The sequence below is a fragment of the Austrofundulus limnaeus genome, unplaced genomic scaffold, assembly GCF_001266775.1.
Source record: "Austrofundulus limnaeus strain Quisiro unplaced genomic scaffold, Austrofundulus_limnaeus-1.0 Scaffold245, whole genome shotgun sequence".
In the NCBI taxonomy this organism is placed as follows: domain Eukaryota; kingdom Metazoa; phylum Chordata; class Actinopteri; order Cyprinodontiformes; family Rivulidae; genus Austrofundulus; species Austrofundulus limnaeus.
The window spans coordinates 772224-786547 of NW_013952647.1; the positions used below are offsets into that span (position 1 = coordinate 772224).

General features: G+C 38.4%; 1 protein-coding gene across 1 annotated transcript; it reads right to left on the reverse strand.

The window, feature by feature from the left end:
• Positions 1–1708: 1708 nt before the first annotated feature.
• LOC106525856 (extracellular calcium-sensing receptor) lies at positions 1709–6055 on the reverse strand (the record flags this gene model as incomplete). Its single annotated transcript, XM_014020223.1, is given in 8 exon segments — positions 1709–2585; positions 2665–2788; positions 2889–3110; positions 3194–3399; positions 4290–4582; positions 4812–5101; positions 5200–5494; positions 5904–6055. Coding segments are annotated over 8 exon segments (2459 nt in total), but the record flags the coding sequence as incomplete, so codon positions are not given.
• Positions 6056–14324: the final 8269 nt, after the last annotated feature.

Below are 14324 nucleotides of genomic sequence, written 5' to 3' on the forward strand. Positions count from 1 at the left end.
GGGTCCCGTGTGGGTACAGTTCGGACGCACCAAGAAGCGGCTTGGGTCGGCTCCAAGCTGGACATGAGGAGTCTGCTTCTGGATACTTGTTGATTGAAAAATGTTCTGATCAAGCTCGCTTCCTGCATAAATCCAGTCCCGCTCTATACAGAGGAATTAACAACTTTGAAGTTACAAAATAAAATGAAATAAAATAAAATAAAAATAAAATAAAGAAAAATGTCCCCAAAGGGAAAACTGGAGCTTTGTCCTCCCTCCTACTCCATGCTGACTTCTCTCTGACTGACTGACTGACGCTAAAACTGGTCCTATTGTGTTGACTCTGAAAACTCATGATTGGCTGAAAACAGTCACATGACCTGCCTTCCTATGCACAGTCTTTTACCACTAAAATTGATTAAACACACAGAGGTAGATTGCTTGTGAAGTGATTAAAACAGTACATTATTTCAAATGATTGAGTCATTGTAGAGAATACAATGGGTTCTTTTTATTTTCTCTTTTTTATCAGAATGAGAAATACAGAAAAACATGTGTTCGTGATGTAATTATGAAAACAGTCTTTTGGGAGCGCTCTAAAACCATAAATGAGATTGTATGTAAATGTGCCTTTGAAGCTTGCCTGCGTGTTACATCTCAGCAGGAGATCCGGCCTCAAAGAGGGTTTTCAGGCTGTATAATCCACTTTTGGTAGACTTCAGGTCTGCAGAAACTTTGAGTTCTTTGTGATAAGCGGCCATTTTGAGCACATCAAAGGGGTTCTTACACAGTACTTAATCAATAGGAGGTGGTCACATCCGGTTGCTATCTTACCACTTGTAGATAGTAAACTAAAGGCTTGGAGGTAAATGAATAAGTCATTGTTCTCTTGTAGACATGGGGACGAGGAATGTGTTGGCCAAAGTCTTGAGGACTGACAGTCCATCTAAGTTACTGCTACACAAGAATTTTACCGGAAATACGTCATTAATGACCGTGACATATAGYATATTTTAGAATCTGAATAGTGAATGTAGTTTTTGAGATACATTTTTTTCACTAGACTGGAATTAAACAAGGAATGCAATTAAGCCTTGTGTTTTTTGTGCAAGATTTTCAAGAGGAAAGGGCTTCAACTGTGTAGAAGTACAACACTAGATTTTTGTTTAATTTTTATGTTTTGTTTTTTGTCTAAAAGTGGCGCATAATAACGGATTAAACATGATGACATACCTTTGAAAGTGTGGAAATATGTAGGGGAGAGGGTAGAGAGGCTTTTGCTTTGCTTATTCATTGGAATTTTTAAGATTGAGAAAAAGGTATGAGAAATAGAGAAGCATGCTGAAGTCAGTTTTTAAAACATGAGTGATGTACAGAATTGCAGCAAATACAGAGGGCAATTAAGTTGATGAACCACATGATGATGATCTGGAAGAAAATTGTGAAAATTGCAGTTGGAGGTGTATCGAAAGGTTCAGAATGAATTTCATTATGTCTTCATTCTAGATGACTGAAACACACTAGCTTACATATAAGCCTGTTTTTGTTTTAAATGTGTTCAAAGAACAATAGGAAGAAATCCAAAACTGTTTTAAAACAAACATGAGCAGAGTAAAAAAACTGACATTTTATTTAAAACATTTTGTACGTAAAAAAATTAATTAGAAATTTGACATCTAATTTTCAACCATTTGATATTTATAAAAATCTATTTTTGTTCATTAAATACTTCTTGGAGTTCTTCTCTGGCTGAAATAATATGATGAAACACTTTGGAACAAATATACACAGTATCAGTCCAAAACTGGAGGCCAGGATGGCAAATATCTCCACAGCCACAGTAAATTTTCCAGGAGAGCTGACATATGCTGGGATGAAGGTGATCCACACTGCACAGAATATCAGCATGCTGAAGGTTATCAGCTTGGCTTCATTAAAATTATCAGGTAGTTTCCGAGCTAGAACAGCTAACACAAAGCAAAAAACAGCCAGCAGGCCAATGTAGCCGAGCACAGCCCAGAAGCCAACAGCAGAGCCTAAAGCACATTCCAGGATGATCTTCTCCTTGTATGTGCTCAGGTTTTTCATTGGGAAAGGAGGACTGAGTAACAACCAAACAGTACAAATTAAAACTTGAATAATAGTAAGACATACAACACTCATCCTTTGTTGTGGAGGCCCAAACCATTTCATAGCATTACTACCTGGAAGTGTAGATTTAAAGGCCATTAAAACCACTATAGTTTTCCCAAGAACACAGGAGATACAAAGAACAAATATTATGCTAAACGCTGTGTGTCTCAGCATGCAGGACCACTCAGAGGGAGCTCCAATGAAAGTTAATGAACATAAGAAACACAGAGTCAGAGAGAAGAGCAGCAAGAAGCTCAGCTCAGAGTTGTTGGCTTTAACAACTGGAGTTGTTCTGTGACGTAAAAAAATAGCTGCTGTTATTATGGCCAGACAGGCTCCAAAAACAGAGAATGCAGCCAGGATGATTGCCAGGACTTCATCATATGACAAATATTCTACAAGTTTGGGAAAACAAACATCCTTTTCTGAATTAGGCCAGAATTCTTTATGGCATGGGAAGCAATCAGAAGAATCTAAAAAGTTAAATAATGAAGTGTCATTAGCTGTGAAATTTTTAAAATGCAACTATGAATATAAGTAATTTGATGTTACCTGTCATGTTACTAATCTCTCCTTCAGGACACGGTGTACAATTATAGCAGCAAATGGGTTTTCCTTTCTGCAACACTTTATGAGTTCCTGGAGAACAACTTTCAGAGCACACTGACACTGGTACCTGGAATACAGACAAAATATTTACTTCCGTCATTTTGAATGTGGCTATAATTAATAATTTAAAACACTTGTTTTCATTAAATTTATCATAATTAATTTACCCATGTAGCACCCCCCACCCAGGTTATGTTCCTGTTGATATGGAACTCCTGGCCCTTAGGCAGTGCTGCATCATAATATCCTACTGTTACCAGTTCAATAACTCCACTCTCACTCTTTTGCCAGTTGACCAGCTCATAAAAAGCCACAGGATCCCCATTAACATCAAATGACACAGGATAACCATTTTGGGAAATGTTAACTTTCCTCAGTTCAGTCAAAACCTGTGAAATAGCAGATATACAGAGAGGTTTTTTTTAAATCCTCTATAATTATTTTTCTTTTTTATTTATTGATTTTCACCAACCTGTTTGGACTCTAGTCTTACACCTTTGTCACACCTAGTAGTACCATTAGTTTCCTCACACACTGCATTGTGAATGGCATGAGCAACTGCATAAACAGCCTTGTACACCATGTTAGTTATTCTCAGCTGAGAAGTTTCAGTGTACGGGCTTTTAAGAAATTTTATATCTTGTGTTCCATCACAGACTTTCTTGTTTGGATCATCATCTACCAAAACATAAAGACAGAAACATATTAATCCAACCCATTCTCACTCCCAAGTCGTCACATATTGACGCGTTTCCAAGGTTCCCTCTACGTCCGATTTTGACGCGCAGGGTACCCCCGTCACGTCAGTTACTGACGAGATGGGGCGAAATCTGTTGTCATATTTTCAGAAAGTGTATAAAATGCGCGAAAATGACCGTTCCAAAGCCTGAAATTAACTTTGTTCACTTTAGACATCCTGTCCCTGACCGTAGTACGTAAAATTAACCATTTTTAGAAAATGTAGAAATTCACGTCAACATGTTCTAAAGCGTAAAATGACCAAATATTCACCATGGACATCCTACCCCTGATCCCAGTACCTAAACTTAACCATTAATCCTGATCCCTCATGTTAACCTCAGACCCCCGACCCAAAGACCCCTGGTGGCGCAACCCGGAAAAGCCGCGGGCGTCAAGGACTGACACGAGGGGGGCACCTGATGCGTCAAAATACGACGCAGAGGGAACCTTTGGAAAAGCGTCAATATGTGACGACTTGGGAGTGAGAATGTGTAGATTAATCTTTTAAAGACAAATACACATATAAATTTATTTTTCAAAGTAATTTAGTGTTCTTTTTTTTGTTTTTTTTGCAATTGCATTTGTCTGGCTATAAAGCAGAGGGCAGTTTCATAACTGTTTAAACAACAACAACAAAAAAAGAAGAAAGAAAATACAACCTAGCTTTACATTAAATGGAGTTTACTGAGCACCTGGGTTTCCCTAACAGCACAAAAGTATGTACAATAGGTTTCCTTCAGGCACAGGTCGACCTTGCAAAAGAGATCTATCTAAATGGGATTTGACTGGTTAAACAATGGTAAAATAAATAATTAATAAATCCTCACTTATTTTTAAGCTGCAGTTGAATGAGTCCTCCCAGAACTCAGTAAGCACTGAAGAGGCTGCCACTTCAGCAGGAGAGAGATCCAGCAAAAAATCTCTGAGCCCTGGGATGACAGATTTCTGAATGGCAACTCCAATGGTTCCTGCACAGAAACTGAATTTCAAAAAGTTTGGGTCAGTTACCCAGCCCTCACTTCCTATCCACTGACGAGGTGGAGGATCATGAGCCAGCTCCTCTAGCAGGACACTCATATCTCCAGAGGCTGTAAAAGCTACAACAACCATTGCAGTTGATCTGGAAAGACATTAGAATTTGTTCAAGATACTACTGTAATCAAGATATTTTGTGACCTATTGTTAGAACAATCATAAGTAAAGTTGATTATGGCATAATATAGTGGTAGGTGCTTTAAATGTGTATGAATAAACACAACATCAAAACACAATAAACATGTAAACAGTGCTCCTGTTGTGCATGATGTTTAAAATCATACAAGACAGAAAAATAAGTAAGATTCAGAAACCTGCGAATGACATCTGCTACTCTCCTGATTTTAGCACTTGGGTCAGTTCGAAAGAAAGATTCAGAGTACTCTACACATATGCCCTCTCTGTGTACTGCTTCAAGAAACGATGCCATTCCATAATTTCCATAATCAGAGTCAGAATAAACAGTACCAATCCAAGTCCAGCCAAAGTGTTTCACCAGCTTGGCCAGAGCATCAGCTTGGAACTGATCACTGGGAATTGTTCTGAAAAAAGTTGGAAACTGCTGCTTATCTGACAGACAGGCACATGTGGCGTAATGGCTTACCTAAAAAAGAAAAGAAAAAAAGATAAGAAAAAACATATATATGACATTTTAATTTAACTAAAACACAGATTTCAGTTTGCAATTTTTAAACTAGTCACCAGAGGGATGTTAAAAGAACCAATGATGCGTGCCATGCTGATGGATGGTGTGGAACCATCATCTCCAACAACAGCCATAACAGCACCAGATTGGGAACAATTACTGCCTCTGTAAAACACAGGGTCTTGACCATTTGTCATTTGAAATGCCATATGTGCAGACACTGGTGCTGAAATACACGAGTCATAGATTTGATATCCAAGTTTGATCCCTGGCAGCAGCTCTGAGCTGTTGTTAATTTCCTCAATGGCAAAGATCATTGCACGAGCAAAACGCAAACCCCGAGCATTAAACCTGCACAATAGAAAGGATGCTGACATTTACAGAAAATAGGAAATGTTCACAAGAAATAAAGACATTTGAGCAAATAGAAATAATGCTTTAGAACCAACCAATGCACCAATTGCAACAATTTATATTATATTCATAAGTTGTCTAAGTAATTGGTTTAAAAATATAACATTTACCTTAAATAGAAAATCATTGACATTTACAACTATGTTTATTTTAATATTTACACTTAGAAAACTTTCATTTTCCTTATTTTCTATAAAGTGGTAGTTATTTGACACAACATGGTAATGTAAAGTTCCAAGTTTTGCTTATTGCACCATTTTTTTCCAACTTCATTGTAAATTTTATGAAAATGTATCCAATTACACACATAAAACAATACTTTCTGCCATTTTCCCTTTTTACTAACCTTCCTGTGCACCTTGGAGGCTCAGGCTTCTTGGTGTAGTTATAAATCACTGCATCCTGTGTGTAGTGTAAGGAAAAAGCACCTCCAACAACAAAGTCCCCGCTCATCAACAATGCAGTGAAGCGAGGGGTGCCCTGTAGGTCACATTTCATTGACGAAGCTTCATTATTGACATCAGCAGCAGTAATATAACCTAATGACTCAATGTTTTGTTTCAGACTGTTTACCGACCCACCCAAGAAAGAAACTGATATCAGCTCCAATAAAACCAAGACTAATTTCAAACCTACAAATACAACCCAGTTCTCCATTCCTCGTGTCGATAGTAATCGGGTGTAGGTTTGGCTTTACCTGTTTATAAACCTCATTGATTGCTTGCGTCAGTGGGTGCACCCTCCTTCATGCACTATCCTAGTGGTCGTTAATCATGATTTTCATTGCTTTACAACTTTTTCATGTATTTTCTTTTTCCTATGCCATATTTTAAAGGCATCTTTATGTGAATCTGGAATGATTCCCCATATTTTACATTTTATTACTTTTTTAATTTATTACCAGATATCCACCTTACATCACCACTTCTTATGAATTATACTAAGGGCAACTGTATTTCTTATTTTCCCCCATTTTTTAAGGATTTTGTTTCACATGAAGGACCTTTCCTAATTCTAAACAGGGAGCAAGATGGCGCCAGTTTCAGAGGAAGATTTCCACCTCTGTTAGTTTGCTGCTCACTCACTCTTGCAAAGTTCCAGATGCAATAAGCAAGAAAAAAGGATCTAGAGCTGGTGTTTAAGGCTGTACTGTAGACATGACTGAGAAGTAAGGAGTTTCTCCCTGACTTCAGTCTCTACCTGTAGTATCCAGCAGGGAGTCTGACACATCATCTAATGCCTGGCCAGCGTCGACCACCACCTGCTAACCATAAATCAGTCAGTTTGCATAGATGGAGATCTTCATGTTTGTCATTGGGTATCTTCTTGTTATGACTCGAGTGGAGCAGAAGAATAATCGACCGCAAGAATAAAGTCAATTAATAATATTTATTGATACATAAACAGGAGAATCTCATCCATCTGCTGTCAATTCAACAACCACCAACCCGATTTTAACACCCCTAAGGCAGACAAACCCACAAAACTTAACGCAACCAATGTTCACTACAAACTTATACTGCAGACTTTGTTCATTGCAGAAATACTACATGCAATACACTCAAGGTAATGGTGGATTCACACCGAACACGTTTTGAGCTGCAGGAGCAGCCAGTTTACATGCAAAGTCTATGGCGGACCCGTCTCTAGGGGTCGTGTGTCACGTCACGTCCATTTTGCGTAGCGCGCAAGGAACGCGGAAGGGGCAGCAGAGCGTTTTCCGTGCATGCAGTGCGTTGAAAGCAGCCGACGCCTGAGTTCAAAATTCTGAACTTACGCCGCTCGACGCATCTTGTTAACCAATCAGAGACTCAGTTTTCCACGTGACAGTTTCCTGAATGTTGCCCACTAAACCGTAACAGACCGATAGGAGCTCTTTATCTGAATCGACCGTCTGTAGTTGATGTTCTGGCTGGAGATATTAGCACCGATGTGGTTCAGCCATAGTCTTGAATAATATCACTAGACTGAGCCCCGCCCATACCGTCCACTGGTAGCGTCTGTGACAGCATGGAGGAGCAGAAACAGAGACCAAACAGGACAACAGCTCACAGCCTCCATAGAAATTAATAGATAAACAGCAGCTGAACTGGATCTGTTTCACAGATTATCTGTCATATTTTTACAATATATTAATAATTATGTTAATTTCATTCACCAATCATGTAAAACAGCAGATTTATACCAGAAAAATATATAATTGTTACTTATAAGTAACAATGATCTAAACCAGACCTGAAGTCAGCCTGTAACTTAGACTTTAGCTAGTTGAAAATTATGATTGTAGCTAGTAACAAAGTATATTTAATATTTCTTCTTACTGTCATTAAAAAGGAATATTTATATTTACCAGTCAACAGTTAGAAAATGTTCTCTGGTTATGGGATTAAACTTGTCTCTATTAGCTAACATCTTCTTAACAAGTCAGGTTCCTCTAACCGAAACCTAAAAATACTTACATTTATAATATTATTTTACACTCTGTAGGTCTAAATATTAATCAGAGGACAAAGTAATATTTAATAGTTTGTGTTAAATTGTAGCATGATTCAACAATGCTAAACTCTGTATACATGCTCCACAACCTAATATCTGCTAACCAGTTCAATGAATAACAGTGATTACATCGACTTTATAAGATTATTTTAATTTTAAACTGTTACATTATGTTCTGCTCAGATCACATTGAGCTAAATAAGATCAAATCTGCTGACTTGTGTTGTGAAATGAGACGTTTTCCTGTTTKTCTTCTGTTAATAAATCCATAACACAAACAGCTTTTCTGGCTTTGTTTGAAACATTAGATAGATTATATAAACTGTAAAATATTAAAAATAATTGGATTAATATTATTATTAATAGTTTTTTATGATTTCTACATCGTCAGTCCTTTTTTTCTGCTCTGTTACCAACGCACAGTAATGGGAAATCCAGACTCTTGCCTGTTTTGCGTTAGCCATTAGCTTCACCAGCTGATCACACGGTCACATGGTTTCTGTGCACTCCAGCTGTTCTATAGAACCTCCTTGGGTTCAGCAGCTCGTACTGGGCTCGGGACAAAAAATTGTCTGTCAGCTCGCATTTCCTGGAGTGGCGAAACTAACCGAACAAATCGCCTCTAAATCCTGTGGTGAATTAATTATCTTATGTGCGCAACGTTCCCTTGCTCTTTAGTAAATAACGCAAAGCCATTTTCTTTATTTTATCTTTATTTCATCTGCCAAACACAGACCGGAATAAAACCAAGATGCTCCTCCCTCTTCAGACGCGCATCTGCTCTGTGTCCCGGTCTGAACATAGTGCGTCCAGCTGGAGGCGTTGGGAGCTTTTTTGCTGCTCAAAACACATTCGGTGTGAACGTAGCATAACACTTCAATGAAGATCGGGTCTCAGATGTTTAAGATTAACAGGGATGTGGAATGTTAATATGGGGATGTGACCCAAAGAAATAAAACATGAAACAACCAAAAGAAAATTGTTAGTCCGCCCTAACAAAAATACTAAGGAAAAACAAAACACAAACCAAAAGCTAGATGGAACCAACAACTAAAAAAAAAAAAACTCTAAAGGACAGCAGGAAGCAGTGACAGAASTGTAAAAACACAAAATACAAAAATTATGAAACACTTATGAGAACACTTTAATCAAGTCAATCTAAAACAATTTAAAACACTTCATACTTGCGTTGCATAAGCCAACACTTGAGAAAACACTTGAATCCCGAAGGATCAAATGCAGCTCTATCTAATAACAAAACAATGTATAAAAACAAAAATATACACTGCAATATAAGTAACACAAAAATCTATCGCCTACCTGCAGCGTTGAACAGCCACAATCGGAACATCACTAACTGTGTGACCCTGCATAAAAACACCACATTACCACATGTTAAATTATTAAAACAATCAAATAAAACAGTTTTCCTCCAAACCTATCACAATCGCCGAACAATGGAATGTGTGGGCCCACACACACCTGGTCACACACCCACAGGAAAATGACACTTCCTCACAGCCCCGCCAGCTTCCTCTTTATTGGAGCTTAGACTAAGGAAGTTGCAACACCTTGTGGAGCCACCTTTTACGTTCTTGTCACAAACATTGTTTCAATGTGTACTGTTTAATCTGCATGCCGCCATCAGCTAATGAAAGAACTGATGAGCTGTCATCATTGTGCATGGCCCTCCTGCATGGCGCTCCATCAGCAACAAGTCTTTTTCCTTGAATGAACTTGTTACGAAGGAGTCCCTTGACTTTATGTTTTTAACTGAAACATGGCAGTAAAGCTTGGATTATGTTCATCTGAAGGAACTCTGTCCATGAAACTGTTCTGTGCTCGTGACACCCTGGGAAGCACACTGAGGTGGTGGATTAGAGATTAGATTAGATTAGAGAGACCTTTATTGTCATTGTACAGAGCACAATGAAATTACAGTTCAGAACATCCATTCAGAAGAAGACAGAACAAACATAGAAGAACAGGTGCCCTGGGTCATGTAACCACAGACCCCAGCACAGAGCAAGGATCATCTTCATGAAGACATCACGAGGAGGCACTACACTTAACAGAAAAACTAAAAACCACACAAGGGAAGATGAGGGGGAAAAAAAACAAAAACATCATATTATATCAACACTGTGAAACACTATGGTGTTAATAAAAAAAACCTTCTGCAAAGAGCAGATTTATTAGCCAGATGAGTAAGTGAGTTTAGGGGTGCGTGTATCTGAAGCCATGAGTGTTGTATGCCTGTGTGAATATCTGAAGAATGAGCCCAAAGAATCAAGTCCCCAAAACCAGTGCAGCCACAGTTCAGTGCGGCCTTCAGCCTGCTCCAGGAACCAGATGGGGCAGAGCCTTGTCGACGTAATCCAACCAGGAAGAATTTAGTCAACAGATCAAGGCCATGTAGGGGAGAGCCGAATCTGTAATCAGTTGTTTTGGGAACAGAAGAGTCAGGCAGATGAAAACAATTTTGCATCTGCTTCAGTGTCTGCTGATACATATCAAGGTGACGAATCCAATCAGGAAAATAGTGTGGACAATTCCGCTGAGCCGAGCTATCAGCTTTTCCTAGATCAATTCCATCTGGCCAGCAAAGTCCAGGGACCACAGTCGGCCCGCGAGCCTCCACAGAATCGCTTGCAGACCGAGTCCAGCTCGCTCAAGGCAAATGTCCGAGTGCTGATAGTATGGCCATCCATCAAATTGGTCAGTCAGCCAGGAGATGAAAAGCCACCGATGTTGTTTTGTAGAACACCAGGAGACCACCAAGCCAATCTGTAGAATCCAATGATTGGAGTCCAGATATATAACCAGAACAGAGAAGAACAGAGGTCCCACCTTTCACATGTCCTCCCATGGAAGAAGAAAAAACTTTGCTCCAATAATTTTATTAAGAGACCAGCTAACCAAATCCATAAAAATAAAAATTTCCATCATTTCTGGTTTCGGATTAAAAATGTAGAGAAGGCTCCAAGCAGCAAAGCAAGGAAGGAAGTAAGGAAGGGCAGGAGAGAAGGAAAAACCAAGAGCAGAACAAAAAAAATCAGCAGCTGTATTTAAAGATAGTTTTTTCCTGCAGACTTGTTAATTCAGCCTCCTTCTCTGCATTTGACCTACAAATAATCAACACTGGCTCTTTGAAAGTATTTTACTGTATTTTACAGTTTTTATTGACTGGTTTGACCTGTTTGAAGGAACTGGGAACCTCTCAGTCTTCATTATCACCATCTCAGCAGAGCAGAAGACACCTCTTGCAATGTGTTAACCCATTCTCATTGGATTGAGATAGTTGTCCACCCTTTTGAAAAACAGTTAACGCAGATGTCATTCAGTAAGTCCCAACTTCCTTTTATCTGTCAGTATGAAACACCGAAAGCACCTGTTTGACATTTCTTCACAGATTTTTTCAATTTGCAATCAGTCTACAGGCCTGTGTTGTTCTCTTGTACTCAAGTAATGTTGTGGTTTTTTTCCTCATCTGTCCTTGTGTGGTTTTTAGTTTTTTAGGAGGGTTGCACCTCATTATGTCTTCATGAAGATGATCCTTGCTCTGAGCAGGGTTTGTTCAGTGGCAGCATGACCTAGAGCAGTGGTTCCCAAACTTTTTATCTTCTGACCCACAAATTATCCAAGGTAAAAACTTGTGACCCCAAATATTACTGATCTTAGTACACATACATCATTAATAACCCTAAAAACACAGGTTTTTGACAATCTACACAGCTTGTACACAAATATAAATACTTGTTTATACTTATTTAGTGTTTTGGTAATAGTTATAAGGAAAATATTACATCAGCAATTATTTTATTACCCTTTAAATTGATTTCTGGATATTATCCAAGGTGCTTCATGACCCATAATTGGGTCCCAAGCCCAACTTTGGGAACCAAAGTGCAGTGGTTCCCAAACTTTTCAGCTTTTGACCCACAAAATAACAGTAGCAGAGACCTGTGCCCCCAACTATTTTTGGATGATAAACATTTGTATCAGGTCAACTAAGCATGGGCACAGTAACAATATTTTTATGCTACATTTATCCATTTTAAATACACTAACCTCACTTCTTTGTAACAACTACGGCAAAAATGTAATTAATTCCGAAAATCTTTTCAGGACCCCACCTTGATGTTTCGGGACCCCACTTTGGGTCCCGACCCCAACTTTGGGAAACAATGACCTAGAGTACCTATTCTCCTATGTTTGTCATGTTCTGTCTTCTTCTGAATGGGTGTTCTGAACTGTAATTTCATTATGCTCTGTACAATGACAATAAAGTTCTAATCTAAAGACCTACTATAGATTTTTGTTCTTTACTGTAAAAGACTGTGTTTTTTATTTACCTAATTTCTCACACAGTAAATGATTTTATTTTTATTTCCATGTATTCTCTGTTGGAATACAGTTTTTATTGATTGTTTTGAGATGGTGATGAGCTTCTTCAAACAGGTCAAAGCAATCAGTAAAAACTGTATTTCATTTGTCAGGCACAGTCTGAAAAAAAGAATGTAATCAATAAAATTTGCATCAGAGCATACTGTATCTGCTTCTGGATGCATTTTTTGCAAGAGGGCAAAATTGACTACAAACAACACTGGCATGTAAGCTACGTACAGTCAGAGTCTACAATGACAAGCAATGGTGCACTGATTCACACGATTGCTGTATTTTGTATTTTGTTGCCCATTGTGTACTGATTGAATGGAGGTGTTCTCACTGTGTCAAAGTTGAGTTGTTTGAAGGCAAAATTTGCTTTTGTTCCATATTTTAAATGTTTTGACATAGTTGTTGCCTTTTGCAAACAAAATGTGTCATTTTGACCACTGTGTCTATGTTTAGGCCTCTGCGTTAAGTGTTTTGAAAATGTGGTTTTTGAGTTGACGGCTGTGTCATACCAGTCACTAAAAACTGTAAAGTACCGTTCTGCAGGTGCAGCCATTTTTATCTGTATTCACTGAGCTTTTGTCTTTTATCATTAAGCTGGAGAACAACAAGTGTCCACTTTACGGACACTTTTCAGTCAGGGTTTCACAAATTGCACTAAATTAAAAGTTTCTAGTGACTTGTTGATGGCAGCTGACTCTAGAAACTACATGGTGCAGGTTTTATTGGACTTCAGCCTTATACACCATGGTTCACACTGTTCTTATGAACAGACTGAGAGATGTGTTTGGTATTTCCGGCTCTGTGTTAAACTGGTTGACCTCTTATTTATCTGAAAGGTCTTTTACTGTTTTTATGAATCATGTTTACTCTGATGATGCGCCACTGTCTTGTGGGGTACCCCAAAGTTCGGTTTTAGGCCAAATCCTCTTATAATTATATTTATACACTTTAGGAGATAATTTAAAATGTTACAGTAACATGTCATATAATCTGTATGCTTATTGCACTCAAAGCCAATGGTTCAGTTGGTAGAGCTTATGCCTCTCAGCAAAAAAGTCACCAGATCAAATCTCAGCTCAGAGAGCTTTTTTTTGGGTAGAATTTCCATGTACTCTCTGTGGATGCATGGGTTCTAGCTTTCTCCCACAGACAAAAAACATGGCTGTTTAACTGGTAACTCTAATTGTCCCCTGGTGTGAGTGAGAGCGTGAACGGTTGCCTGTCTTGTTTGTCTCTATGTGTGGCCCTGAGATGGTCTTGCAACCTGCCCAGGGTGTGCCCTGCCCCTCGCACAGTGACTGCTGTATATGGGCACCAGTGACCCCTGTGACTCTGAATGGATGGATGGATGAATGTCTTGAAAATATACAGGGAGAAGGTGAATTTAAGCATTAAATAACAAGCCTTAAGGTAAAGTATTAAATATACCTTCAATAGTTTTGTTTATTCAACATGTCATTTCTGAAAAACATCAATAAAATAAGATTACATGACTACAAAAGCAGCAATACAGAAAGCTGATAGTCCTAAATGATCAATTTAGCTAAAGATTGGGATTACAGAAGTTTCCCAAAATTAGTAAAATTGTATTGGTAATATTATATTTACTATCAAATCATACAAATTTTGACACCTAAATTCCAGAGGATTTGATAATTAAGAAACTAATTTTTGTTCATTAAATATTTCTTTGAATTTTTTTCTGGCTGAAATACTATGATGAAACACTTTGGAGCAAATATACACAGTATCAGTCCAAAACTGGAGGCCAGGATGGCAAATATCTCCACAGCCACAGTAAATTTTCCAGGAGAGCTGACATATGCTGGGATGAAGGTGATCCACACTGCACAGAATATCAGCATGCTGAAGG